The sequence below is a fragment of the Aethalodelphis obliquidens genome, unplaced genomic scaffold (genome assembly GCF_003676395.1).
Source record: "Aethalodelphis obliquidens isolate GAN/ISIS:26980383/991018 unplaced genomic scaffold, ASM367639v1 scaffold11, whole genome shotgun sequence".
Lineage (NCBI taxonomy): Eukaryota > Metazoa > Chordata > Mammalia > Artiodactyla > Delphinidae > Aethalodelphis > Aethalodelphis obliquidens.
This window is the reverse complement of record NW_020837955.1, coordinates 22,101,427-22,129,080: the sequence shown is the minus strand read 5'-3', so window position 1 is coordinate 22,129,080 and position 27,654 is coordinate 22,101,427. Positions and strand designations below refer to the sequence as shown.

The 27,654-nt window shown below is 43.7% G+C and overlaps 1 protein-coding gene across 1 annotated transcript in view; it reads right to left on the bottom strand.

The window, feature by feature from the left end:
• Positions 1-27,654, bottom strand: part of SORCS3 (sortilin related VPS10 domain containing receptor 3) — a 583,600-nt gene that overhangs the window by 101,582 nt on the left and 454,364 nt on the right. Inside the window, exon 8 of the mRNA XM_027112540.1 lies at positions 8,644-8,733. Coding sequence (XP_026968341.1) covers positions 8,644-8,733 — 90 coding nt within the window. The remainder of the gene's footprint in view (positions 1-8,643; positions 8,734-27,654) is intronic.

Here is a 27,654-nt window from a genome sequence, read left to right as displayed (position 1 = left end):
CCACTTTCATTTATTTATTTAGATGTTAGGGGTAGGAGTTTATTAATTAATTTATTTATTTTTGCTGTGTTGGTTGGGTCTTCGTTTCTGTGAGAGGGCTTTCTCTAGTTGTGGCAAGTGGGGGCCACTCTTCATCGCGGTGCACGGGCCTCTCACTGTCGTGGCCTCTCTCGTTGCGGAGCACAGGCTCCAGACGCACAGGCTCAGTAGTTGTGGCTCACAGGCCTGGTTGCTCTGCGGCATGTGAGATCCTCCCAGACCAGGGCTCAAACCCGTGTCCCCTGCATTAACAGGCAGATTCTCAACCACCGCACCACCAGGGAAGCCCCCACTTTCATTTTTTATTTTTATAACTGAAAGTTGGTCTTTGCTAACGGAGACATACAACCTTGCAAGAGGAAGCCCACACATGCAAAAATGACAGGTCCTATCCCTTCATTAGATCTTCATTTATGATTTCAAACTTTTTAGGGTAACGGTTTTCACGCCTTTTTTTAGAATCTTCAGATGGGGATGGCAAGAAAGGCGGCACAGAGGCATAGCCGATGGGTGGGGCTCTGGGCTTCCAACTCTGCTGGAAACAGAGCAGCACTACTGAGATCTGTTATGTCCTGGAGTTCTGTGTAATATTTTAGGAGTAAAAGGTGAGGGGGGTTCTGCTGCTAATACAGTAATGTTTGAAAACCACAGATATACAGGTAAGGATACTCACTCTAGAATTTAGTGTTCTGGGTCATAATATAAGCTCTGCTACAAATCAGCTGTATGATATTGGATGTGTCAGTTTCCCTGAGCTTCCATTTTCTCACTGAAAGAGTGAAGAGGTTGGGCTACCAATAAAAATAGCTAACATCTGGGCACATTCTAAGTCATCTAAATGTATTATTTCAATTTAAAAAATCCAATAATTCTACAATGGAGGCAGTATGATTATTCCTGTTTTACAGAGGAGTCAACTAAGGCACGCAGAGGTTTACCAACTTGCTTCAGGTTACGTAACTCGTTAAGTAGCCGAACCATGTTTTGAACCTCTGTGATATGACTCTCACCTAATTGTTAGCTTCTAACTATTTGTATATACAGCCCCTAAATCAGAAGTTGCAAACCAATGACCCATGAAATGAATATGAATCACAATTGTTTGGTTTGACCATAACCTCTGTCAAATACCTGAAAATGTAGTATTTTAGGTAGAGTCAGAACTCATTGGAGTCTTAGCCCTACATATCTATGATCTGCCCTTATATATTACTGTTAACTTCTTGGTCCCTGAAGCCACTTTAGTTTGTATTCCTGGACTGGGTCATTTCTAAAATTAAATCTAATAGTTCAGAATTCAAAATCGGTTTTAAAAGCCAGTTTGCATATGTGGCTAGGCACTGTACAAAGATTACCACAAACTCAAGTCATTACCTAAGGATCTTACACTGTCAGGAAGAAATGTTAGCCTGGATAGATATCGGACTAAATAAAAGCAATTTTAAACATGTATAACTATACAGGTGTATATGCCAAAGAATAATATCATCCCAGGAAAGCAAAAAGAGAGGCACCCTTGTCACTGTGGCCAAAAGCACTGGTAATAGGGACACAGGCAAGTGGAGTGACAGTAAGTAAATAACTAGGGTGGATCTAGCCTTCACCTTATTTGACAACCCTTCCCAGAAATGGTTTCACCAAAAAAGGAGGCAGCAATGTCTCTAATGTCAGAACCACGCAGAGCTCCTCCATGCCAATTGTACAAAGAAGCAAACTCATCTGGACAGCTGGGAGGGGGCAAAAGTGAGAAAGTGAGCTCTGGATCTTTCATTGGAGATTCTCTGTCAGATCTCAGCCTCTAGCCTTGGACTCCCTAGGTCACCTTGACTGAGACCTCATTTGCTCATTTGTGCTTTCACACCTTGTAGAATTACAGGTTCCTGCTGAGGTGCCTGAAAATGGAAATAAGGCTTACTCTTAAAAACCATGTGATGGGGCTTCCCTGGTGGCGCAGTGGTTGAGAGTCCGCCTGCCGATGCAGGGGACATGGCTTCGTGCCCCGGTACGGGAGGATCCCACATGCTGTGGAGCGGCTGGGCCCATGAGCCATGGCCGCTGAGCCTGCGCGTCCGGAGTCTGTGCTCCGCAACGGGAGAGGCCACAGCGGTGAGAGGCCGGCGTACCGCAAAAAAAAAAAAAAACATGTGAGGAAGTCATGCTGTGTGGGGTGGAATGAAAGCCCAAGAACCCAGTAGGAGGGGAAATAGCAGCTGCAGGAAATATGGATTTAATTCACTTTACCTGTTAAAAATGCAACAGAAATGCCTGGCTTTCCCCAGATGTTTTGGTCATAAAAATGAATGAGCTAAGTTATTTTAGACTAAACTAATGTAAAAGAAGTGAGGGGGGAAAAAACAACTTCAAACACTGGGGCATGGTCAGCATCAGAGGCAGCCAGATTTGCTGTGAGTGCATCTTAGTTTAGACCTGCACTGGGACTATGTTACCTGGTGAGCAGGTATTCCAGGCTCCAGGATGAGAGACTACTCTCTAGTATATAGAATTACGGGATGTCCACTTGAGAAATCCTTAATTTATCAAAGTCACTTAGCTAATAAATTATATTACTAAGATTTGAACCTAAGACTATCTGAATAAAGAGGTTAAACTCCTTACCAGTGGGGGTATATTCGGTGTGTATCAAAATGACCTGGCGATCCTAACAGCATGCAGACTCATGGGTCCCAATGCCTGAGATTCTGATTCATTATGTCTGGTTGTGGAGTCTTAGATTCTGCCACCTCAGCAAGCCCTCCAGATGATTCTAGTGCATGCAATCTAGGGAATCACTTTTTGAAAAACTCTGAACTATGTGCCCTGTCTCCTAATAGGTCTTAGAGTTGAATAGGGGTCAACCAATAATGAGAATATGAAGTCTTCCAGAACAAAGAAAAGCATCATTAGTTAAAAATGGTCCTATAGGAATCTGAATGACAATAAAGCTTATTTCTTTCATCTTGCTACCCTAATTTAACTCCAAAGCATGTGTCACTTCCTTATTAAAACAATTATAAACAACACTGCCCCTACATCCTCCCAATACAGTCACTAGGGAGAATCATGGTTGCTTTTTGAAAATCTAAACCTATGACTTCCTAGGTGAACAACAGTAAAAATACTTGAGTGTTATTGAAACATTTTCTTATAATTCGGGCCTAATGTAACTTCATTCATTACAGAAACACCTATGTTATTAAGCATTTGCTACGTGCCAAATACCATATATAAATACAGACAGGAACAAAACGTGGAACCTGACCTCAAGAATATGCCCATCTGGTGGTGGAGACATCACAGACTCAGGTGGCCTTTCGTGAACTTGACTAAGGACTACAATAGATGTACTGAAAACGGTGAACAAAGGCTTACAGGTGAGAGACAGGTGGAGTATTCAAGGGAATGTATGGAACTTGGAATAACCTGAAGGCAATATTCCTCTGAGGGAGGTGAGGATAGACAGTGGCCACATCATAAGGGGTTCTGTACGGCACACCAAAGTTCTACCCTGAAAGGAAGTACAAAGCTGACACAAGATTTGAAGCAGGAGAAAGGGAGGATTAGAGTTGGTTAATTAATGCATAGATTTTGTTGAAGATGATCAAGTTCATTACATGATAATATTCAATGTGGAAGCATTGTGAAGAGTGGCTTTAAATGGGGCAATGCTAGAAGGAAGGGAGAAGGCTTAAAAGGTCATCGCAACCATCTAGGCAGTAATGCACAAGGGCCTGAACTGAAGAAGTAGATTCTCTATGAGAACTCTATGAAATGAACTTGTGAGATATTAAGGAGGTAGAATCTATAGAAGGGAGAAGGACACATCTTGAATATCTCAGATACCTGAATAACAAAATTTTCTGCTTTTTATTTAGAGTATTCATTACAATCAAAATTAACAATCACTTCTATAATTATTTGTGTGATATCTGCCTCTCTCATTAGACTATAATGAGTTCTCAGATGGCAGACACTATGTCTCTCTTATTTGTCACTTTATTTTTAGTGCTTACCAGAGTATCTAGCACATGGTAGACATCCAACAATAGTTTACTGAGTAAATAAATGGAGTAAGTAAGTAAATAAATGGAGTAAGTAAATAAAAGGAGGAGATATAAGGGCCAAAAGGTAGAGACTCTGAGCTCAGTTGTTAAACGGGTTCTTTAAGGGAATGTACCTCGAATAGGCAGTTAACGATATAGTTCAGAGTTTAATGGAGAGATATCTGCTGGGGCTGTGGATATAGGAGTCATCAGTGTGAAGAGAAGGGATGAGGTCACTCAGGAACCATGAAGAATGCAACGGGAATTTAGGAACATCCCCACTTCAGGGATGGCAAGGGAAGGGGATCCAGAAAAGGAAACCAGGAGTAAAACACTGCCAAAGCGAAGAGTATCGTGGGGGGATTTTTTTTCCCCAACAGTGTCAGATACTCCAGAGAGTTTTAAAAAAAAGCCAAAAGATAAAGATGTAGAGACGTCTAATTGGATTTGGCATGCAGGTAGCCACTGGTTACAACGGCTAGCAGATTTTTTTGTTGCTGCTGTTGTTGTTGTTGTTGTACGTGGGCCTCTCACTGTTGTGACCTCTCCCGTTGCGGAGCACAGATTCTGGACGCGCAGGCTCAGCAGCCATGGCTCACGGGCCCAGCCGCTCCGCGGCATGTGGGATCTTCCCGGACCGGGGCACGAACCCGCGTCCCCTGCATCGCCAGGCGGACTCTCAACCACTGCACCACCAGGGAAGCCCCCAGCTAGCAGATTTTTAACGGGACAGTGGAGAGATGGATGTGGGAGAGCTGAGGGCAACTAGCAGTAGGTTCAAGAGTGAATAGAAAATGAGAAAACAGGTTAAAACTACAGATAACTCTTTAAGAAGAAAGGCCATGACACAGCAAGGAAGGATAAATCAGTATTCGGGGAAATGTAAAAATTAAGGACAATTTTCCTAAGGAAATTAAGGAAAGGTTAACATTACTGTCATTATCATTATAATAAATTATCTAAAACATATTTCCCCCTGTTCTCTTTCATTATTCAAAGTGGGATTAACTGTATTCTACTGTCAAAAACAAACCCAGACTCAGGTAAGGAGAGAGTTGATTGGAAAAGACTATTGGAATAGGGGGAACACTCTGATCAAAGTATTTGCAAGCACCTCAGAGTGAAGGCAGAAGAGAATTACTCGTATTGGAAGAAGTAAAGCAAGGCTAGAATGAACTGCGGGGAGCGGGGTAAGGAGTAATTAAACAGGAAATTGTTTTCCTTAGGGTCAAGCGATTCTCTTAAGGAGAAAAGCCAGACTTAAGTCTGGTCCAGTCAAATCAGCAGGCACTTTGTCCAGATTGGTCAGTGGGGACAAACAGTTCAGTGAATCATTTACGAGACAAAGAACAGGAATCTGGTCTTGCCAGAGGTAAATACGGGGCACATTTAAGAGAAGGGGAGTTCTTTGCAGTAAGCCATATCCAAGAACACAGAAGGGTGGGGGGATTTCTTAAATGTTGCTGTTTCCAGGAGCTTGGGGCTCAAGTCAAGCTCAACGTTGTTACCACCAAACTGAGCTCCGTACAGAAACAAACAAACCAACACGAAACAATTTTTTCTCTTGCAGAAATGACAGAGTAGCAAGTTAAGAACAAGTCCAGAATCTAAGAGGCAAGAGGAGGTCTTTGAGACTCAGAGGGGTCCAGTGAGGCAGAGCAAGAGCGGCCTGGGACACGACCCCACCCCACGAGGAACTCGCCCAACAGGCTAAGAGCGTCAGTAGTATTTCCCCTGGAACACAATCACTGCTTAGACTTGCCCAGCACTTTACACTTTACCAACAATGAGCCATTTGCTGCATCCTTACAACTTTGCCAGATGGAATGGTATTATGATGCCCATTCTACAGATGAGAAGACCTGGGCTCATAGATGAGCAGCAGGCAGAGCTGGAATGAAAGCCCTGGGTTTCTGCTCTTGAGCTCCATCTCCTTTTCCCCGAGGCTGCCATGGCTTCTGTCATCTCTCTCCAAGCCCTCCGCAGGTGCGTGCTCTACACGGCCATTGGCCTGAGACTCAGCGCCAGCCCAATGCCCAGGGGCTGGGTTACTGAGGACTCAGCACAAGGCTGCTGCTCTTAATAACGTTACTCTTTATTAATGCCCTTCATCTCCTTCCCTGCAAAACACTCTGAAGCCATGGAGTGCCCCAGGAGAGTGTATTCTGCACAGTCAGCTGGGAGTAGAGGTGGGAGGGCCATGATGATGGGCAGATCTGCCATGTTTCTGTTTCTAAGCAAGATGCCCAGCAGCAACTGCAGCACAACGTGGAACAGCAACAACTTGCTTAAAAGCCATTTCCGGGGCTTCCCTGGTGGCGCAATGGTTGAGAGTCCGCCTGCCGATGCAGGGGACACAGGTTCGTGCCCCGGTCCGGGAAGAACCCACATGCCGCGGAGTGGCTGGGCCCATGAGCCATGGCCTCTGAGCCTGTGTGTCCAGAACCTGTGCTCCGCAACGGGAGAGGCCACAACAGTGAGAGGCCCGCGTACCGCAAAAAAAAAAAAAAAGCCATTTCCATTTCTAAACGATGGAAATCACCCATCTCCCTCCACCCACTCCGTCCTCACCTCCTCGGCCCAGGCTATGAAAACCCGGCCAAGGCCGACGAATAAAGGGGATCGATAACCATCCAGCTATTTTCACAACAGCCCTCATGTTAATGAGAAGCTGCTCCGGATGAAGTTCTGTCGAAGGGGCTGCACGGATGGTAGTCTACCACAGTAAACTGCCATGCGGTTGCTAATCAGTGATGGAGGGCTCTAGGGTTGTGACTGACGCCAGGCTTCATTTATCCCCACCTGCAGCCACATTGCCCAGGGGAGCAAACTGTTTGCTTTTCTGAGAAGTTTAAAAATACATAAAACAGGCATACAGACAAGAGGCAAAATAAGCCCTACATGGAGAAATGTGGTTTGGAAAGTTCCCGAAACTCTTTTCCTGGGCCAATCCATGGAAATCACCAGGTTGCCGCTAAGGGTCATTCTCCTTTAGAAAGAACATGGTCATGAACTTCCTCATCTTCTGCAAGCAGGGATACCTCTTTCCTGCTTGGGTTTAGAATATCTGATGGGTACATCCTGCAAGCGGAGTCCTATGCAATGGGCCTAGAAAGCCAATCACAGGGACATTAGAGAAAATGAGAAATTAACGCCCATGGCCCCTGAGGCTACTTCCCATGGTCCCTGTGAATTTCATCAGCCTCTCCACCTCTCTCTGTGCAACCCAGTCTCTCAATATAGTTTTCCAGTTTGTTAAATGAACCATACTCTCTCTCAAAATCGGGCCAGTATATGTATTTTCTACCAGCTTCCCGAACACTTGCTTGCAGGGTTAACTCCTTATCTGTCTTGAATCATCTTAAGCATCACTTTCTTTAGGAAACTCGTCTTCTCTACCCATATTTGGTGAGCTCCAACTATCATGTCACAATGGCCCTTGAACTTCTGTACCTATAATACTCCCTACACCCACAGTTGCTTGTTCAGTGTCTCTTCTCTACGAGAATACAAGCTCCATTACGGCAGGGAACGTGTGTATCTTATTTACCACTCTAACCACAGAGCTTAGTTCAGTGCCTGGCACAGAGTAAAAACTTAAATGGAAGAAAGAATAGATCGATGGGTGAATAAATGAAGGAACAAATGAATGAATGGGTATGTGCATGCTTATATGAATAGGTGAAAGTATAAAAGCAACCAGGGGTAGGTGGTTATCCACCTTCTTATCCCATAATCCCTACTACCTCTGTACTCATTTCGCCTTTCATGATACGTTTCCTAGCACCAACTTAGAGATCCAAGTCTTTGTACCATTACATTTGATACGTGTCCAACCTGAGACTTTGCTTCTTTGCAGCCTTAATAGGTGATGCAACTAAAGCCCTCCCACATTCATACCGAGGTTCTAAGATCTGTCTCCTCCCAGAAGCCATTGTTCACAGGGGATGAGGTCCACAGAGTAAGTTTTATGATTTTCCAATACAGGAGTTAAAATGTCATGAGTTGATATTAATTTTATAGTAAATTATTCCTTTTTAATTACTCATAGTGGCAGAAGGGAGTGGAAATACAGGCAGTGCATTTATATTTAGCATTGAAGGGTAGAGAAAAGCAAGAAAGCCATGAGACTAACCTGTCCACATCTATCTATCTATCTATCTATCTATCTATCTATCTATCTATCTATCTATCTATCTACCTACCTACCTATGGTTTCTGCCTGGACCATTCTAAGCCTGGCCCTCTACTTGTCAATAAGGCCCTTGTGAAAGGGAGGCGCCCTCAGAAGAGATTGCAAAGCTAGTGTTCCTTTCACTACCAGTCCTGGGAAATGACCCAAGATTATATTGGATGTTTGAATCATAGGAAATCAAAGCTCTTGCCTGTGCACCCTGCTGAGAGGGGAACACAGAACCCAGATTCAGCGACATCAGCAGAGGCTAGACCCCACAGTGGTTAAGTGCGGCTGAATGCCAGCTGTCTCCCAGGCAGGGATCAAACCTTCTGCAGCCCAACAAGGCAGCCTCTCCCCAGAGGACCCAGGGGAGCAGGTGGTGCGTACCTTGGGCAGCGAGTACTTGGGCAGCTTTATCTGAGTGAAGGCTTCTCTTCGGTAAGACACGTAGTAGCTGGCTCTTCCACCAGTTGTTACCTGTATCATGGGGAAAACACAAAAGGTCAGATGGAGCTACGGATCACGGCACACGGTGGAAAGCAGTAGCCTCTCCACCAACAGCCACAGTAGGTTTGTAACAACCTTTTAGGGAATATACTCCCTGTTGGCTTTGGTCCTCCAACCCCACAGTGCCCTGAGTTGCTCCTGTAGCACAGCACCTAGACAATAAGTAATTCCGACAGTCTTCCCCTGCGGCTGGCAATGTCTGTGAGAGCAGGGGCTCTGTACTCTGTCACGGTGTTCTGAATACATACACACTTAATAAATATTTTCAACTGAAAACAGAGAAGCTACTGTGTCTGCTGTACCCGTGATCTATATATTCTTTTTTTTTCAACAGCTTTTCATCCACTGCAATGATGACATGATTGTCAAAGAAAATTTGTTTTGCATCTGAACAATTACTATTGCTCAAAGCCTTATTACTTTGAAATTAATTTCACTACCTCTCTGAGCACAATTATTTTCCTTCCTATTTACAAATCCACGCATTGAGCAGATACTGACTGATTCTTTCCATGTGTTAGTTCATTAAAGGCATCAAAAGTCAGAGAAAGAACTCTGGATTTGAAAGTCAGAAATCTTACGTCTGAGTCTCAGTTCTACTAGCTCATGGCAGGGGGAGTCAACATCTGAAACCTCACTTGGCAACAGATGGATTCTTAGAGGAACCTGGAAACCACTCCAAGAAAGGGTCCCCTGGCCTGGGCTTGCTGGAAAGTCTCGCCAACATGGCATAGCTCTGCAGGTGGCTGCTCTCGGCCCAATTATCCTAACTCAGGGGAAATTAATATTCACAGGAGAAGACAACATAGGCTGCTCAGAGAAAATAACAGGAGGACAGTAGCAACCAGGCTGCTGTGCTGAGGAAGCAATCACTGGAAGCCCAGGCTCCTGCTGAAGATAGGCCAGTCCCCTGACCCTGGTCCAACCCTAGTGCCCGCCCAAGCGGCTGCTGGGAGCAGGGGGCGTATAACTTCTCTACTGAAAGCCACCCATCGCTCCTCACTCTAAGAGATGGCATTTCCCGTGGCTCTCTCTTGACCTGCGCAGATTGCAAGCCCACACAGCAGGCCCCACAAGCTGCCAGGTAGAACAGATGTTCGAGTCAGTGTGAAGGCAGAGCCTTGGAAAAACCTTGGTGCAAAGTCTTAGGCTTTGAACCAAGAGGAGAGACTGGTTTCCCCCTGATGGTCACTGCTATCCTTACGTCTCTATTTTCTAATTAGAATCATTCTTATCTTGTATTCCAAGACTTTTTTTTTTTTATAAGACATCTGTTCTGAAGCCATATTGCTCCGTGTTGGCTTACAGGTGGGGTGTTGACAGATTAAGACCAATGAGTTGCTGAGAAGTCTTTTGTTTTTCTTTTTTAAATACATCTCAACTACATAGAATCAGATTAAAATATAACCCTTGGTTCTAAGCACAGTCACCATGAGTCCTGGCATTATCCTATTTATTCGCTTCTTTAATTTGGTTTTATTTCTAATTATAAAACCAACACATATAAACGTACCTGCAAACCCAAGAACTAGATCAGTAGTTTTTAAACTTCAGCATGCATCAGAATCGCCCAGAAAGCTCGTTAAAACTCAGACTGCTGGGCCCCACCCACAGAGCCTCTGATTCAATCAGTCTGGGATGAGGTCCAAGAATTGTCTTTTCTAATAAGTTCTAGATGATGCTGATGCTGCTGGTCTGGGGACCACACTTGGAGCAGCACAGAACAAGAACTTCAGTGCCAACTGACATACACCTCTATGCCGCTGTGCTCCTCGCCTGTCCTGACCCCTGCCTCCCTCTGAGATGTAGCCACTTCCCTGAATTTTGTGTTTACAGTGATAATAAAGTCTTTTTAAAATTAAGGTGAAATTCATACAACATCAAATTAACCATTTTAAAGTGTACAATTCGGTGGCATTTAGAACCTTCTCCATGTTGTATGACCACCACCTCTGACATAGTTCTAAATCATTTGCATCATCCCCACCCAAGAAGACCTTTTACCCAGTGATGAAGTTTTTAAACCCCCAAATATATCCTCTGGTCTCCCATCATGTGCTTGACAATCAGCTCTCCACAGAACATCCTGAAGTTCACCAACCTCACCCTGAGTGAATTAGACCAGGGTCAGAATCCCGTGACTAATGCTGGCCAGAGGTCAGCAATTAAAAGCAGCATTTCCCCCGAAGACCCAGTCACCTCCACAGGGAACAAGATGACAGCACCACCAGGCTTCTTATCAGCACCACAGAGCAAGGCAGGGCCCCCTGGGGTTTCTAACTTACCAAGGGCCAAAGGAGAACAGAGTGGTCCCCTTGATAGGGTCCCGCTGACCTGACTCTGGAACTCAGCCCAGCCATGCATGTATGGCCCTGTGCAAGCACAGATACTCTCTCTCTCTCTCTCTCTCTCTCACACACACACACACACACACAAAACACACACACACACACACACACACACACACACAGAAGCTCACACACACAACCTGGGAGAGTTTCTGCTTAAATAAAGCATGAAGATGGAATTACACTTCAGAACTACCATGGGATAATCTAAAATATTAAAGGGCTGCACGAAGGCCAAGGAGCCCAGAGGTTCCCCAGTACCTCTGATGCCATAGCCTCCCCCAGCGACATCAAGCTGGCTCCTGCAGCTCCGCCTCTGTCCTGGCCGTCCACTCTCTGTACTGCAGAAACCTCAGTGTAAGGCCCCGGAGTTCATGGAAGGGTTGTGGATGCCACCGATTCATTACAACTTCTCCCTCCTCTCATCTCCTGAATTTTGTTATTTCCATTTCTATAGCACTTTCGACATTCACTCTTGTGGTGTACATATACCTATAATGGTCCCTCCATGTCTTATTATAAGGGTGTAACTTCTTGATTACTAAGTAATGCTGGTCTCACGGCAGGCAATCAGTGGATGCATGATGATAAAAAAAATGATAAAACTGTCATCAATCGGGTTCATCTACCACGCTCCAGAACCTCCCTTACATAAATTATCTAGTTTAATCCCACTGACAACCCTGCAGAGTCTATAAGATATGGAATGACTTGCCCAAGATAAGACAAATATCAACCTAGTAAAGATTGGCTCTAAACCTGTTCTCCTCCTCCTGTGACTGAGACAAATCCTCTATTCATCTTACTCATGTCAACAATTGTAACATTTCCTTAATTCCAACATCTTTAAGAAAATTTTTTTAAATCTCTGTAATTGACTTGTGTGTATATGTTTGTGTTTCCTCATATTCCCAGAGAATCAGCCATGACATTGACACTGCATCTTAAAAATGATGTCTTCTTAGAAGAGAAGTGAGATAATAAAAACAACAGGAATAGTAAGTAATCACCATGCAGTGAGAAAGCATATTACGTGGAAGATGCTACAGTAAGCAGTTTATAAACCATACTATACTTCATTTGCACTTATATATATACATATATATATTCCTGACATGTAGAGGAGATATATGTGTGTGTATATATATATATATATATATATATATATATATATATATGTGTGTATATATGTATATATATATGCTCCCCAGGTCAGGACATTGAGGCTGAGAGAGGTCACTAATTTGCCCAACATCATACAACCTTTCATTGTCCCAGCCACTGTACAACTCCAGCCTATGCTTAAAAATTTAACTAGGAATGAGCACATCTCCAAAGCGGCAGGCATAGGGCAGGAAGTCAATACTTACTGACTGAACAATGAATTGTGATTCATTTGCTCAAACAGAGAGCCTCTGAGTTCGATTTTCTCCATCGTTTAGTGGCTACACGGTGGCTGTAGAGAAGAACTCCATCCCTGCCCAGTCCCTGCTGGTCACAGGGGCTTATCTCCAAACAGAAGTTCTAGCATATTCCCCCTTAGGAGCAGAGTCCTCCCAGTGCTGGAATGATACCAGCCTAGTGCCTTTGCTGCCTCTCCGCTATTATTTGTGTGGTTCTCTGGCAATCACACAAGGAAGGAATAAAGTTTAGTGCCTATTAATCTATTTTGATGAACTTTTCTCTTCCTTACAAGCAAATTTGCTGGCACTGTAAATCCCAGAGATTATTACTACTTTCCCTTTCAGTGACACCTTTTATTTTACATTTGATGGATGTCATCCAATTATTTGCTCTGGGACCATCAGTCATGCTAAACACAGCATTAGCTGGGCCTCTTCCTTACTAATGACTGGCTCGTTAAGCTGATTTTCTGGATTTCCATTTTACAGGTTTAACTGGGCTCCTGGCCAGTGAAAATGATTCCTTTGGACAAATACATTGGCCGTTAAACACATCTGTCTCTGCTGACTTGTTCCCACGCCTGCCGTAACCAAGTCTAAACTGACATCTCCTATATTTTTGTCACTTCTCCTTGCTTCTAGATGATGACTTGCCCTGCAGGAGAGAGAGAAATTTGCCCCCCAAAATGGAACCAGAGGGCCTTGAGTCATATCGAGCCTGCTTCTTCCATAGATAGAAGAGAACTTCTAGTGTCTCTAGAATTCATAACTGGGCACAGGTAATCTGAGAAGAGAAGCAGAAACTAATATTTTCGAATATCTATCATGTGATGAGTGCTTTAGATCCACAATACTATTCAATATCCACAATAATTATTACTGTTATTATTGTTAAAACTATTATTAGTACAAGGTAAAAGTATCAATAATATCATGTTTTTTGAGCATTTATTAAATACCAAGCACTATTCTTCTGTACGTACCAGCTTTCTGCTTTACGGTCAGAGGAGAAATTGAGGCATAGGGAACTCATACAACATACTCAAAGACACACAGCAAGTAACTGGTGGAGCTGGAATCTGAACCCAAGTTTATCTGACTGCAAAGTTTATGCTGGTCCCTCAGACTATGTGAGGTTTCCAAACCTCTCTATGGAAGGGAATGGATCCCAGGTCATTCAGTTCTCAATTTCCTCGATAAGATGCCCACCAACAAGGCAGATCTTTCTCTGGTAGGGTTCATGTCAATTTCCCAGCCCTGAGAAATCAATGCTCTATTGTTACACAGGAGTGAATAGTGCTGCTATTGAAACTGGTGAATAAGGGCTTCCCTGGTGGCGCAGTGGTTGAGAGTCCGCCTGCCGATACAGGGGACACAGGTTCGTGCCCCGGTCCGGGAAGATCCCACATGCCGCGGAGCGGCTGGGCCCGTGAGCCATGGCCGCTGAGCCTGCGTGTCCAGAGCCTGTGCTCTGCAATGGGAGAGGCCACAGCTAAATTCAGCTCACACGAGAGCTGCTGCCCTCATAGGAAGTGACATTTAGAAGCTTTTCCAGCTAGAGGACCTTGCTGGGTCCAGTACGATGTGAAGAATCTGTCCAAGCCAAGAGAAATGACCATCTTTATAGGCATACGTTAGTTATTTCTCACGCAGCCCTTGCACTGTTTCCTCCTCCTTAAAAAATGAGAGGGAACAGCGGAGTGTTATGATGCACAGTTAACTTTTCCAATTTCTTTGCTCATTAATTCTATTCAGATTATTTAAAATAAGTCTTGATGTGGTTAGGCCTTTCTCTTCCTCTCCACCTACATAATTCCTTTAAAGATCATATTTCTTCTTTAAGAACAAAGAAACAGGCTTCTGACTACCGGGCCATAGGAGTCAATAAATAGCCATGGGTCTCATTAGATGCAGCTTTAAGTGTCAGGATGGCTTCTACACGGCAGGTTATGTCGTCTCGTCATCTTGAGCTCATTTTCTGAAAGCGCTCTGCTAAGACACTACGCTATGTGTCTGAATCAAACCCGTGTTCAGCATTTAGAACAAGACACCTATCAGCAAGCCGTCTCCTCTGCTAGACTGTTTGATGCGGAATTTAGTGTTTGTCAAACTGGTGTTTGCTCGTTTTATGTCCCAGAGGCTGTGGGATATTAATGCAATATGCAGTTTTATCTGCCTGTTTCTAGAAAGAGTGGATCTAATGCCTACCACAGCACTCCTGCTGAGGCTGAACCTCTTTGAAACAGATTTGCCCATAAAATTTTTTATCGGGCCCCTAACATAGCCCCAAAATAGCTTTACCAAGAATAGATGTGGGATAAGATAGTTGATGTGAAGCCAATATTGCTCTCTCCCTCTTTGTATGAGGGATGTGTGTGAGTGTGTGTGTGTGTGTGTGCGCACGCGCACGCGTGTGCTTGTAGGGCCGGTGTTGGAGGGAAGACATGCACTGAGGTTGCCAGCGCACTATTGGCCAAAAAATACTGACAAATCAACTTCCACTTTCACCAGTCCTGCCAAGAGACTTCTTGGGGCCTTCACTGCCTATGGGGAATGCTAGTAAGGTAGAGAAAAGGTGATGAGTTAGAAAAGCATGGGACCAAGACCATGTCTAGATCTAGACCACACAAACAAGAAGAACCAGTAGGCCTGACTCTCTGAGGCTGTTTTTTCAAATATAATAAAGGAGCTGGGCTTGATAAGTTTCCAATTACATATTTTCAAAGAAGACTCTTCTGGTTTTTAAGCATTCTAGCACATTGGCTGGGATCCCAGACTTGTGTTTGAATCCTGCTTCTGCCATTTGCTGGTTTGGTGACCTTGAACAGGTAATTTAGCCTTCCCAAGTTTTTCTTCTGGAAAATGGAGACATTAAGGCTACCTAATGACACGTTATCATGAGGAATGAATCTACCATGGCATGTAAAGAGTTTTAGCCCTATACCTGACACATCCTAAGTACTCAATGCATATTATCTGTCCCTGCTGAACTAGAGGCACAGATGCCTGTATCAGTCTAATGTCTTAGAGGACTTAGGGTGACTGACCATGGCAACAGTTTATATGTAAGCTGGAGGCTGTTCAGAAAGTGTCAGGGTTGCCACATGGGCTACCTGGTCAGAATCGACCAGGAATAGAACACTGAAATTCTTCTTGTTGCCCTCAGCAAGGATGACTTTGTAGACAAGACCACCTATGGAGACCACAAAGTCAACGTGTTTTGTGCCAGAGATCTGACCATTAAGCAGCTGCAAGTCTTATCTTCATGTTTTAGCTTTTACAATTTAAAAGGAAGGGAAGAAGTTCTTGGGATGCCCACTTGACCCTGCAAAATGGAAGTTCATTGTCTTTCCTCTGCTAGTCTTGTTGGGGGATAAAAAGGCAAAGAAAATAAGTGCAACAATAAAAAAAGAACTGATATGGATTTGAACTGTCATCCTGGAGTATAAAATTTGGAAGCGTTCGAATACTCCCAGTCAATATAATAACAGATAAAAAGCTAAAACAGAGACAGTCTATGTCGAGTTCTAGATCAGGATGCCAGAGCTTCACAGAAAAAGGAAACACTACCCATGGAAACCTTAAAGACAAATGTAAAAACTTCCTATCAAAACACCTCCCCTGCTTCCTCTTTCACAAATGTCCCTGTTTCTTGTGCACTGTGAGTTTAATATGGTTTTGTAAAAGACGAACTGAGAAAGGGCTAGAAAAGATATTGCAAGGAGTCAAGCTTATAGAGCCTTCCTACACTTAGTTAAGTTTTTCTCTTTGAGATATCACATAGCCTTTTTCCTTTATACAGGAAGACATTATGAGGTCAATTAATTGGCTGAAATCTTCCCAAGCCAGGCTCTGTCTTTTCTATAACATCCCAGAATTTCAGAAAACAAAAACTAAAGAGTGGGAAGGAGAAGAAGGAAGAAAGGTAGAAGATCCCACTATCTGTAACATCTGTGATTCTAGTTTCAGCTTGATCATGTACCAGACATGCAATTTTAGGCATGGTGACTAGTCTCTTGGAGTTCCAAGGTTATTTTTCTATGAAAACGGAACAAATAATAATTATCCTTCTCTTACAGAAAAGTAAATGAGATGAGATAATAAAATGCGTTCATGTTAACTATAAATTGCTTTACAAATACAATGAGTAGGGCGTTATGACTGACCTGTATGTATACCCAGGAACCCAAAGATTTTAGAAGTATTCCCACTGACAAGTTGCTGTAGAATGAACGTTTGTGTCCCCCCCCAAAATTCGTATGTTGAAACGTAATCCCCAATATGATGGTATTTGGAGGTGGGGATTTGGGGAGAGACTAGTGTTCTTATAAAAGAGACCCCAGAGAGCTCTCTCTTCTTCTAACATGTAAGGACATGGCAACAAGATAGCCGTCTATGAACCAGGAAGTGGACCCTTACCAGATACCAAATCTTCCTTCATCTTGGACTTGCCAGCCTCCAAACCTGTGAGAAATAAGCTTCTGCTTTTATAAACCACTCTGTCTATGGTTTTTATAGCAGCCACAGTCCAGAAATCAAGCTGGTGACCCACATATGCCCACTCTATTGATTGTTTGGGGCGTTGACATTTGCCGTTGGGCCAGTAGCTCTAGATAGTCTGTAGGGCTATAGCTATCTACAGACTGAAAGGTTAGAGGCAATACAGAATATGAGAAGAAAAGCAAGAAATGGATGGGCAGAGCTATAGATCAGATGTGTCTTCAGCCACACGGGATGAATGGCAGGTGCACATAGCTGCTTTGAGAATGACTAATTTTACTGATATGTGCAAGATATTTTAAAGATCCTAAAAGGGAAAGGAAAACAAAGCCATTAATTTTCTAGAGAAGCAGGGATGCTTCTTTGGGACATGGGATTTCCAGACAGACTTGGAGATACCTGGGCTGCTAGATATAACAGGAAAACTTTGCCAACATGGGATTTGCATGCCTCGTTTTGGGACAGCAGTGCACGGATTTAAACCATCTGTCAAGCTGTTTCTCAGAAAACACTGTCACCTCCCCAAGAGAGCCATGAATATTTGTAAAATGCCAACTGCTACTCTGCTACTTCTTGGGGCTTCCCCATTGTACTCTCTGTGTCATGCCTGTCCTGTCCTCCACCAGCAGAAGCGTCACTGTTGGAGAGTCAAACTCTGTGCTCACCACTTTGTATGCACTGTCCGCCCTCATGCACAATGACCTTGGAGGAGAGATACCATGCAGCCCCACTTCACTGATGAGTTAATTTACATGCATAAGGTCACTCAGCTCCAAAGTAGCAGAGCCTGGATTTGAACTTGGGTCTTTAAATTTTGACAATGTCCACTACACTCTGCAACCCTGAAAAAATCTAAAGTGTCTACTGCAGAGCCTTTCCAAAGAATAGCTAGTTTAAGACCAGTTACCTGGAGGGATTCACCCTGACACAAATCCCAGCATTAAGGAATTTCACACCGGCTTACATCAAAAGCTACCTCCTTAAAGAGTCCTCCCCCATCCCAATTTCCCAGCTGGAATTCAGCTTTTCATCCTCTGATTCTCAGGGCTCTTTGTCTGTAGCTCTCTCGTTGCACTTATCAGCCGCTGTCCTGAATTACTGGAAGAGGGAACATCTTAGGTCTCTTGTACTGTATTATCTTCGAGGGTAGACAATGTGTCCTGTTCCCAGTTAACCATCTCTTAGTATCCGGCACCCATGTCATAACTCATATTTGTATTCTACTTCATGCCATCAGTTCTCATTATTGGACTGAATCTCATTTGGTTGGAGCGCAAAGGAGGTCTAATGATATCCCCATGCTAGAATTCAGGCCACATTATGTCACCTTGCTACTAAAAAGTAAGGCTCAAAGCCAACCTCAGAACTTCTGACTTGAAGCCCAAGGCTCTTTTCAAATTGCCAGGCTGCTTCGGTCTGTGTTCACCAAGTCAAGATCAGAAAAACACAAAGTGGAGATAATTGCATGGATTTTTACAAGTGGGTCGTGAGTTTACATCAAATACTCCTTTGAGTGGTTGGCAACACCACAGCATGGAAAACCAGGTCATGCTTTTCCTGTGGGAAACAAAGAAGCACATTACAAGATGTTCTTCCCCACCCACTGCCGAATCCACATATTAATTAAAGGTCTGGCCGAATTCACATCGTCCCTTGAACATTAATCACGTTTAGACATCTCATTAGGGATACTGGCCCCAATTCGACTATGTGTTACATTTCTCAATCAATCAGCAAATACTTAGCACTTTTGTGCCCAGGCCGTGTCAGGTATCACAGGAGTCGTGGGGCTGTGACCTCATGGAGTTCACCATTTCCTTGTAAAAACAAGCCAAACATGTAAGGTGTACAAATGATAATACAAGATGAATGCCAGTGCTATGGTGCCCTGCGCAGGGCAAAGGATAAGAAATATAAAACAGAGAAACGCCCCAGCCCAGAACCACAATAGTTGACACAACTTATGATCTTTCTAGACTACAACAGAATCAGTGCTTGGCACTGTGAAGTCCACCCTCATCCTACCTCATTTTATAGATGAGGCGACTGAGACACAGAGATGGCAGAGTGACACAGCTGGCAAAGGGTTGGACTGGGATTTCAGCTCATGTGTGCCTAACTCCACACACACACTCACGTAACTGCACACACACCTGGTAATAAGTAGTGAATAAACAGGTGTTATTTACACTCCCACTGCCTTAGGAGGAGAGGGGATTCTCATACTGAAGGACATCCTCTTTGCCGAATGGGATGATGGATTTGAGGATAGAAGACTGGAGAAACCAGGTCACCGCTGAACTATCCTACACACCAAAGGGACACGTGGAGAGAAAAGGTGGGGATGGAGCTTGAAAGAAGAAAAAGATCACCAGCAGAGATGGAAAGGTAGCAGGATGGGAGATCCAAGTGTGTGGCTCACTGGGGGTTGCTTGCTTCCAGAAGAGGCACTTTGGGGGAAGGGCAAGAAACAGTGGGCGTGTGTAGTAGGTTTTATTAAGAGCCTTTGCCATTCAGTATCTGACATAGACACTCTGCTTCATTTTCACTTGACATTTGCAATAAGAAAGCAACACTATACTGCTCAATAATCTTATTAAAATTTTATTTGTTTACCTCTGCAGAGGTGGTTCACATCAGGAACGTAGTTTTGCTTCAAGAAAACATCCAAGAGTTACAGCTGGGTTATGAGGGATTTTATCTTTCTGTACCTTTTGGGCTTACTGACTTAGTTCTTTGTTGTGAAAATCTGAAAAGAACTTCAGAACAGAAACCCAGACATGGATCCCAACCCCCACCCCCAGCCCTACTGGCAATTACGACTCTGTAGGAAAAGCACTTAACTGCTCTTGCACCTCAGTTTCATCTAAAAACACATAAGCACCCTCATATCATAAGGCCCAGCGTGCACCTGACACAAAGTAGGGACTCAAAAATGTCACACCCCTGTGTTCCTCATCCCTTCAGTTGCTGGGTCCTAGTCTCCTCAGCATGAATGTCTTCTTTAAATCCTATCTCCTAAGATTCTGTGCGGCCAGTTTCTTTCGTGGTCATTCAATGACTCCACAAACATGTTGTAAGCACTTACTCTGTGCTAAGCTTTCCACTCACTGCCCCTTACACAGTTCTTGACCCAGTTTGACTCAGGCAAACAAGAAAGTTTAAGTCATGACTCTTTCTCGTTTAAAGAGCAGAACAAGAGCAGAGATTGAGAAAGAAGGCTCTGGTGTCAGGCTGCCTAGGGCAAACTTCTGCTCTGGCTGTGTGATCTTTGGAAAATGACTTCACCGCTCTGTGCGTCTTCTGTGAAATGGTGGTAAGAGTTGGACTTACCTCATAGGCTGTCATAACAATTAAATGCATTAATAATATGCCTAGCTCATACTAGCCACTCAACAAATGTCAGCTGATTCTTTATGTATAATTGATTCTCCAAGAACTACAGATTACTCAGTAAGACAGAAGATTAGCTAGGCGGTGAAAATTGTGGAGGAAGGCTGAGGACAACTCTTTAACCAAGAAAATGCCGAGAAACTTCTGTTTCTTACATGGAAGAGGTATGTTCAATCCACTTCATAAGGACTCATATCAGATATTTCAGAGGAAGTAAGAAAGCCACTACTTCTACGCCTTCCCTCCCACATACACAAAGAACACCTAAGAAGCAGTTACACAGTGCCCTGAAATAATTAACACAATCGTATTAAGAGCCCTTGGATGATTTCTCCATACTGCAATCCGGAAGCGGTCGCCGCCTGGGGCAGGCAGTAAAACGGCAAGCATTTATTCTGGAGAACAAGACAGAAGGCCTTGGGTATGGCCCCCTCTCCACCCTAATTGCATTCAGTGGAATCACCACCACACGCTATCACAAGGTGTGCATTCCTTCTGAAAACATTTTTCAGAGGAGAAAGTGGAAGCGATCTTGCCCGGCCTGGAGAAGTTCCAAGGCTAGAGGGAGACAGGGGAAGTGTCTAATTTCACGCTCCCATTACACACAAGCTGGATTAGAAGGAAACAAGGGAGGAGGAGGAGAGAACGGCGATTAAAGAATCAGACAATTTTAAAGTCCAAGAAACAGAGAGAGAGAAGAACCAATCAATTTCTTTTCTTTTTTTTGCAACAGATGTTTTGCTTGCAGTTCCGAATGTAGGAAGGATGAAATAGGAGGAGGAAGAAAAAGAAAGAGCTTAAAGGGAAGGGAGTCAGGGAAAGAGAGAGTCAGGTTGGTAAACAGGAAGCGAATCCCAATGCTTTCCTCCTTCCCAGCGTCACCATGCTCTATTCTACCCACTGGGGATGGCAGGGTGTCCCTCTGCCTTATCCCACACCTGCAGGCATTTGTTCACCAGGAAGGCAGTGGTAATCAGGCCCATCCCTTAAGCATCTTCATCCTATTCCTTTCATAATCAGCTTCTAAAGTTCTGTTTGTCGGATGTGGGGCTAACCAGACCAAGCACTTGAACAGCTGCTCGGGCCATGGAGCTATTCTCTTTGCCATTGATCACAAAGACAAAAATCAATCCCGGCTAAGGAGAAAGAAGTTAAGAACAAATTGCAGGAATTGATTTCTGTTCAGACCTTCTGACTCCCAGTTTAGGAAGAGGGTGCGTGAATCTGCCTGTCATGAAAATACTTCACGTGTCCCAGGCTCAAAAGCAAAATCTGGGTATATTACACACACGCACACGCACACACACACACACACACGCACACGCACACGCACACGCACACAATTTTATCTTAATTTATGCTTTTACATTATTTTATTTTTGCCTCCCAGTAACTATCAGAGATGAGAATCCATCTAAATCATAAACTCCCATGAGAAGAGGACTGGGTCTGTCTTGGGTTCACTATAAAATCTCCAAAGTGGGGCCCTATGCTTTGTGACTAGTAGTAACTCTGGAAAAATTTGAGGTACTGATGGAATCAATGAATGAATGAAGTCCCCTCCTTGCTATTATTGGCTCTTTCAGTTATGCTTCTTTCTGCATAGGTTTCTCACAGTATGCAATCATTTTTCTTCTTCATTGCTTAGCTTATGTATTCTCTCTCTCTCTCTCTCTCTCTCTCTCTCTCTCTCACTAGACTATAAACCCTCCCATGGCAGGAACTTTTAGATTTTGCTTTTTAATTTTTGATCTATTGCATTATCTCCATATTGAGCCCTCAGTAAATGGATGTGAAAGGAAATAAGGGAAGAATGATTCAGCAACTCTCTTGAGCAATTAGCAACATCCCAAATATCTTTTTTTTTTTTTAATTCTGACATTGGAGAAATACTTCCAAATAACAGTCCCCTCTACACGTCTGACTCAATGGACTGCCCCATAGAGTGAGCAGACTTATGGAATTTTAGCATGAGAAGGGAATTTCTGGAGTCATACAGCCCACTGCCTTCCAAACTGGATTCTATTCTAGAATTCTACAGCAATGCTTTGAGAGTGTCCATAAACAGGTGAAGAGGATGGGCTTCCCTGGTGGCGCAGTGGTTGAGAGTCCGCCTGCCGATGATGCAGGGGACGCGGGTTTGTGCCCCGGTCCGGGAGGATCCCACATGCCGCGGAGCGGCTGGGCCCGTGAGCTATGGCCGCTGAGCCTGCGCATCCGGAGCCTGTGCTCCGCAACGGGAGAGGCCACAGCAGTGAGAGGCCCGCGTACCGCAAAAAAAAAAAAAAAAAGGTGAAGAGGAGGCTGGGTGGGTGGGGGAGCTGATACAGTCCCTCACCCTTCTTAAACTAGATCCATTCCACCTGCATCTGTTTTACATATTGGAATTCCCTGAACAATGCTGTCTGAAAAGTGGTTCCCACTGTTAAGAGCAGTAACAACAACAAAAAGTTCGAAAGCTCTACTTGGATGCCATCCTTTCCTTTTGTGATAAGAAAACTGAGCTCCAGGGAGGAAAGTTAATTGCCCAAGGTCACAGAGTGAGTTACAGTGATACCAGGCTGCAACGTAGGAATACTTGCCACCCCTCCCCCACCTGCCTACCCCATTCCATGGACACTGTCTCCTGCCATTAAAGGTCTCTCTTCTTTGGAGCACTGGCTAGTCCTGAAGTTGGACTCCTCAAGTTAATTCCCTTCTTTGGGAACTGGCTTGAGCCCTGCCTTCTCCAGGAAATGTTCTGATCATATCATGCCTCATGGGTCTCCCTCGCTCTGGAAAGAAGCCTTGCATATCTTAGGTGCTTTGAGCGTCACTCATGGAGACTTGTCAGGCCTTCCAGTCCTACCTCTACATCTAAACTGAACAAAAAATGAGGACAGACACTTTGTCAGTATTGTCTACCATTATATCCCTGTCATTAAGAACAGTAATAGGAGCATATTAAGTGCTCAATAAATGATTGTTGAATGAATGAATCAACCAATCAACAATTCTGTCTCAGACAGCCCAGGGTATATAGTAAGTGTTCAATTAAATCAACTTGATTGATTAGCCATGGCTCTGCCACTATTAATCTCCAAGAAGACCTTATTCTGGCTGACCACGAGGGCTTTCAGAATGCTAGTCTCAAAAGCTTCTTGCAGAAATCCAAAATGTCTGTTTACCCCATTAGCTAGTGATGCAGTTAAAGGAAGAACAATTAAAATTTTTAAAAGCTGAACCTCTGAAATGTATATTCTAGTTAGAATGGTAATGGGGAGAGAACTGGACTTAATAGTCTGCTTCTCAGTCAACAGCCCAACTGCCTTCATTATCAGCACTGTTGTTTTTACAATACAATTATCTTTAATAGGAGGCCCCAGAAAAGGGATCCTCCTGGGAGCTGCGCTTAGCAGAGTGGGTGTTGGGGACTTGCTGGAACTTGGAAGAGAATGAGAACAGGGAGACCTGATCGGGTCATGACGCAACGGCTCTTCTGCATCCTGGAATGGGACACAGGAGATGCCATGCCCCGAAACACATCATGGAAATTGGATCGAGCACAGAGAGCTGTAAGGCAAGTGCAGAAGACTCGAGAAGAGCGGAGCTGGGGATGGGAATGATGATCAGCCATGCTGCCACTCACCCCCCTTGGCCTTAGTGATGAGTGTTTGAATAATCCTCTTAGTGTATCTGAGGGACAGCTCTCAGAGGTGCGGGCAGGATTACATTGTACTGAATTCCATTAAGCCTTTCTTTGGTTAATGACTGAGCAAAAGCTTCTGATCTGAAACAAAACTGAAACAGATCCTGACAAACAGCTCACTGAGCAAGGAGTGCGGTGAGGCTTTCTTGCCCCGAATATCTACCAAGACAGGGACAGCATCTGCCCTTCTCACTTTTACAGTCATCTGGAGAAGCTCTGGGAACACCAGCTATTCAGTGCTAATGTGAGCGTCTTCAGCTTGGGGAAATGAATGAGAAATGGGTCACTGTCTTCTTTCGTCATCCTTTATGAACCCAGGCAGCCCTGAGGTCAGATCCTCCTCATGCTGACATTTACTGAGCTATACAACAAAGGGTGATTCTCTAAAAGGTCCTGAAATTCAGCTTCCCCCTTTGAAAAATAAAGATGATGCTATGTACCACACTGAGATCCTATGAAGATAAAGTAGAATAAAAAAAAAGTAAGATGCACACATGCCAGATATAAATTTGACACTAAATAAACGTGAGGTCCTTTTCCGACAAAGACAACAATTCTTCCAATTGGCTGATGGGTGGGTAAAGATTGGTGGGGTGGCTAGGTGGAAAGAACATTCTGAAGAATCACTGCTTTGGAAATAGGAACTTGCAGATTTCCAAACAGCGGAAGAGATTTGCAAGTTGTGTGGCTGATCTCATGCCTTTGAGCTGAATACAGAAACGTTTGTGGTCCCTGGAAAGCATAACCACCTTCTAGACCAGAACGCCCAAGCTGCATCTAACAATATGAGGCCCCTGGATAACGAAACACTACGAGTGCCACTCTTCCTGTAAGATGCACTGCACAGGAGACATGCCGCTACTGCCCACCATGCCCATGGAGACACTTAATTAACAAAAGCAGCCTTTCCTACTGAACCATGATAACACAGTCTTCTATGCAGCTATTACCAATTACTCAGAGGTGATACACAAAATGAGAAAAAAACAAAACTGACACCCCTAAACCAGACATACCCATCCATGTACTACCAGAAAGGCAAATACTTAGGTTCCAATACGTAGCTAATTACAGAACAATTCTCTGAGACTAAGGGTAAACACTCCTTGCTATTTTGGCCTAGGAAGCAACAAGCATTATAACTTCCATGGAGCCTCAGCAGATCTCTTGGGAAGAAGCAAACAGGAATCATTTATTAGAGATAGACACAGCAAAGTTTTGAATAGAGTGAAGAGATCGCTATGCTGAAAGGATTGATGGACATCCTGTAAATACAGAGCCCCTCCCAGGAGTCACTCTGTCTCAGCAGGAGACACTGGGGAATCATCAGCATCTGGTTTGTAATTGATGTTCTGCTGTAGGAACAGACAGGAGGGATTGATCAGAGAGAGGGCAGGACGTGAGCAGAGAAAAGGAATCCAGTGAGGGCTCTGAGAGAATATTTTAAATTCTCAGAGAAAATACTTAAAAGGTGGGCAGAGGAAGAGGAACCTCCGTAGAAGAGGAAGAAGAAGAGACTGAAGAGGTAGGGAGAGGAGCTGGACTGCTCATTATCAAAGGAGCGAAGGAGAGAGGCTGCTTCAAGGAGGAAGGAGCAGTCAGGAGATTCCAAAGCTGCAGACGAGTCCATGAATATCATTACTGAGTGGTGTTGTCGAGATACCATTCAAAGATGTCTTTGATGAACTTGGCAAAGGTAATTTCAAGGAAGTAGCAGAGGCAGAAGTCAGTCTCAAGTGGGTTAAAGAGAGAAGGAAACGAGAAAATGGGATAATGAAGGTAGAGTGCTCTCAAGAAATTTGGTCGTGAATGAAAGATGGGTCATTTCTAGAGAGGAGTATGGGGTTCAAAGAAAGTTTTGTTGTTTTGTTTTAATTTAAGGATGGTAGATATTTTAAAATATTTAAACACTGATGGAAAGTCGGAAAGAGGGATGAATAAGCTTAAGGCAGAGGGGACAGAAGGATAAGCAATAAGCCAGGTCCCTGAAAAGTTAGAAGGCCTGGGAATGGGTGTTTGGATTGAGGAATTTTATCCAGGGATGCGAGTGATTCTTTCTGTCTTGTAGAGTCCACCCTATCTACAATCCTGTATGCACAGCAGGGACTCAAAGAGAGAGTCTTTCCAATTTGTCTTGAGTTGGGTTCCCCCCAGAATGAAGGCCTGAGACAAGGGCTTTTGTGCAGGTAGTTTATTTTTTCGGGCGGGTTGTTTGGGTTTTGTTTGTTTATTTTTGAGAAATGTTTCTAGGGAACAGGAGTGGTGGAACTAGGAAGCAGGAAACAAGGAGGAAGGGAAAGCCATCCCAAGGTGCATTACTGAACTGGTCGTTATTATAAGCAACTGGGGCTCAGTTCTACTGGGGACCCTATGGAGATGATAAGGCTCAGAAGGCCCTCCTGACTCAGGAAGAGAGGAGTCCTTATCCACCGGCCCATGACTCCTGTCGCTCAAATTGTCCCAGAGGATCTCAACAGCCTTGAAATTCAAGGTATGCATCCGCACCGGAATGACTGAGGGGTCTATCGTGAGCCTCCCCAAGTCCAGAAGCATGGGAAATGGGACACAGATGTTCAACACAAAGGTCAACTAAATATTATTACTTCATGATCAGATCACTGTTTTGTGTTTATTCATGGAAGTATTTCAAATACTAACAACTTTTACATCAAGCCACTAATATCATTATAGGTGTAGAGACACAGCCCAGCTACATGCTATTTAAATACCTCCCACGAATACTGGGGTGCATGTATCTTTTCGAATTATGGTTTTCTCCAGATATATGCCCAGCAGTGGGATTGCCAGATCATATGGTAGCTCTATTTTTAGTTTTTTAAGGAACCTCCATACCATTCTCCATAGTGGCTATACCAATTTATAGTCCCACCAACAGTGTAGGAGGGTTCCCTTTTAGCCACACCCTCTCCAGCATTTATCGTTTGTACATTTTTGATGATGGCCATTCTGACCAGTGTGAGGTGATACCTCATTGTAGTTTTGATTTGTATTTCTCTAATAATTAGTGTTTATTTACAATAGCCAGGACATGGAAGCAACCTAAATGTCCATCGACAGAGGAATGGATAAAGAAGATGTGGTACATATATACAATGGAATATTACTCAGCCATAACAAAGGACAAAATAATGCCATTTGCAGTAACATGGATACACCTAGAGATCATCATACTGAGTGAAGTCAGACACAGAAAGACAAATATCCTATGATATTGCTTATATGTGGAATCTAAAAACAAGGGTACAAATGAACTTATTTACAAAACAGAAGTAGAGCCACGAATGTAGAAAACAAATCTATGGTTACCAGGGGATAAGCAGGGAGAGGGATAACTTGGGAGACTAGGATTGACATATACACACTACTATATATAAAATACATAACTAATAAGAACCTGCTGTACAGCAAAGGGAACTCTTCTCAGTACTCTGTAATGGCCTATATGGGAAAAGAATCTAAAAAGGAGTGGATATATGTATATGTATAACTGATTCACTTTGCTGTACACCTGAAACTAACACAACTTATAAATGAACTA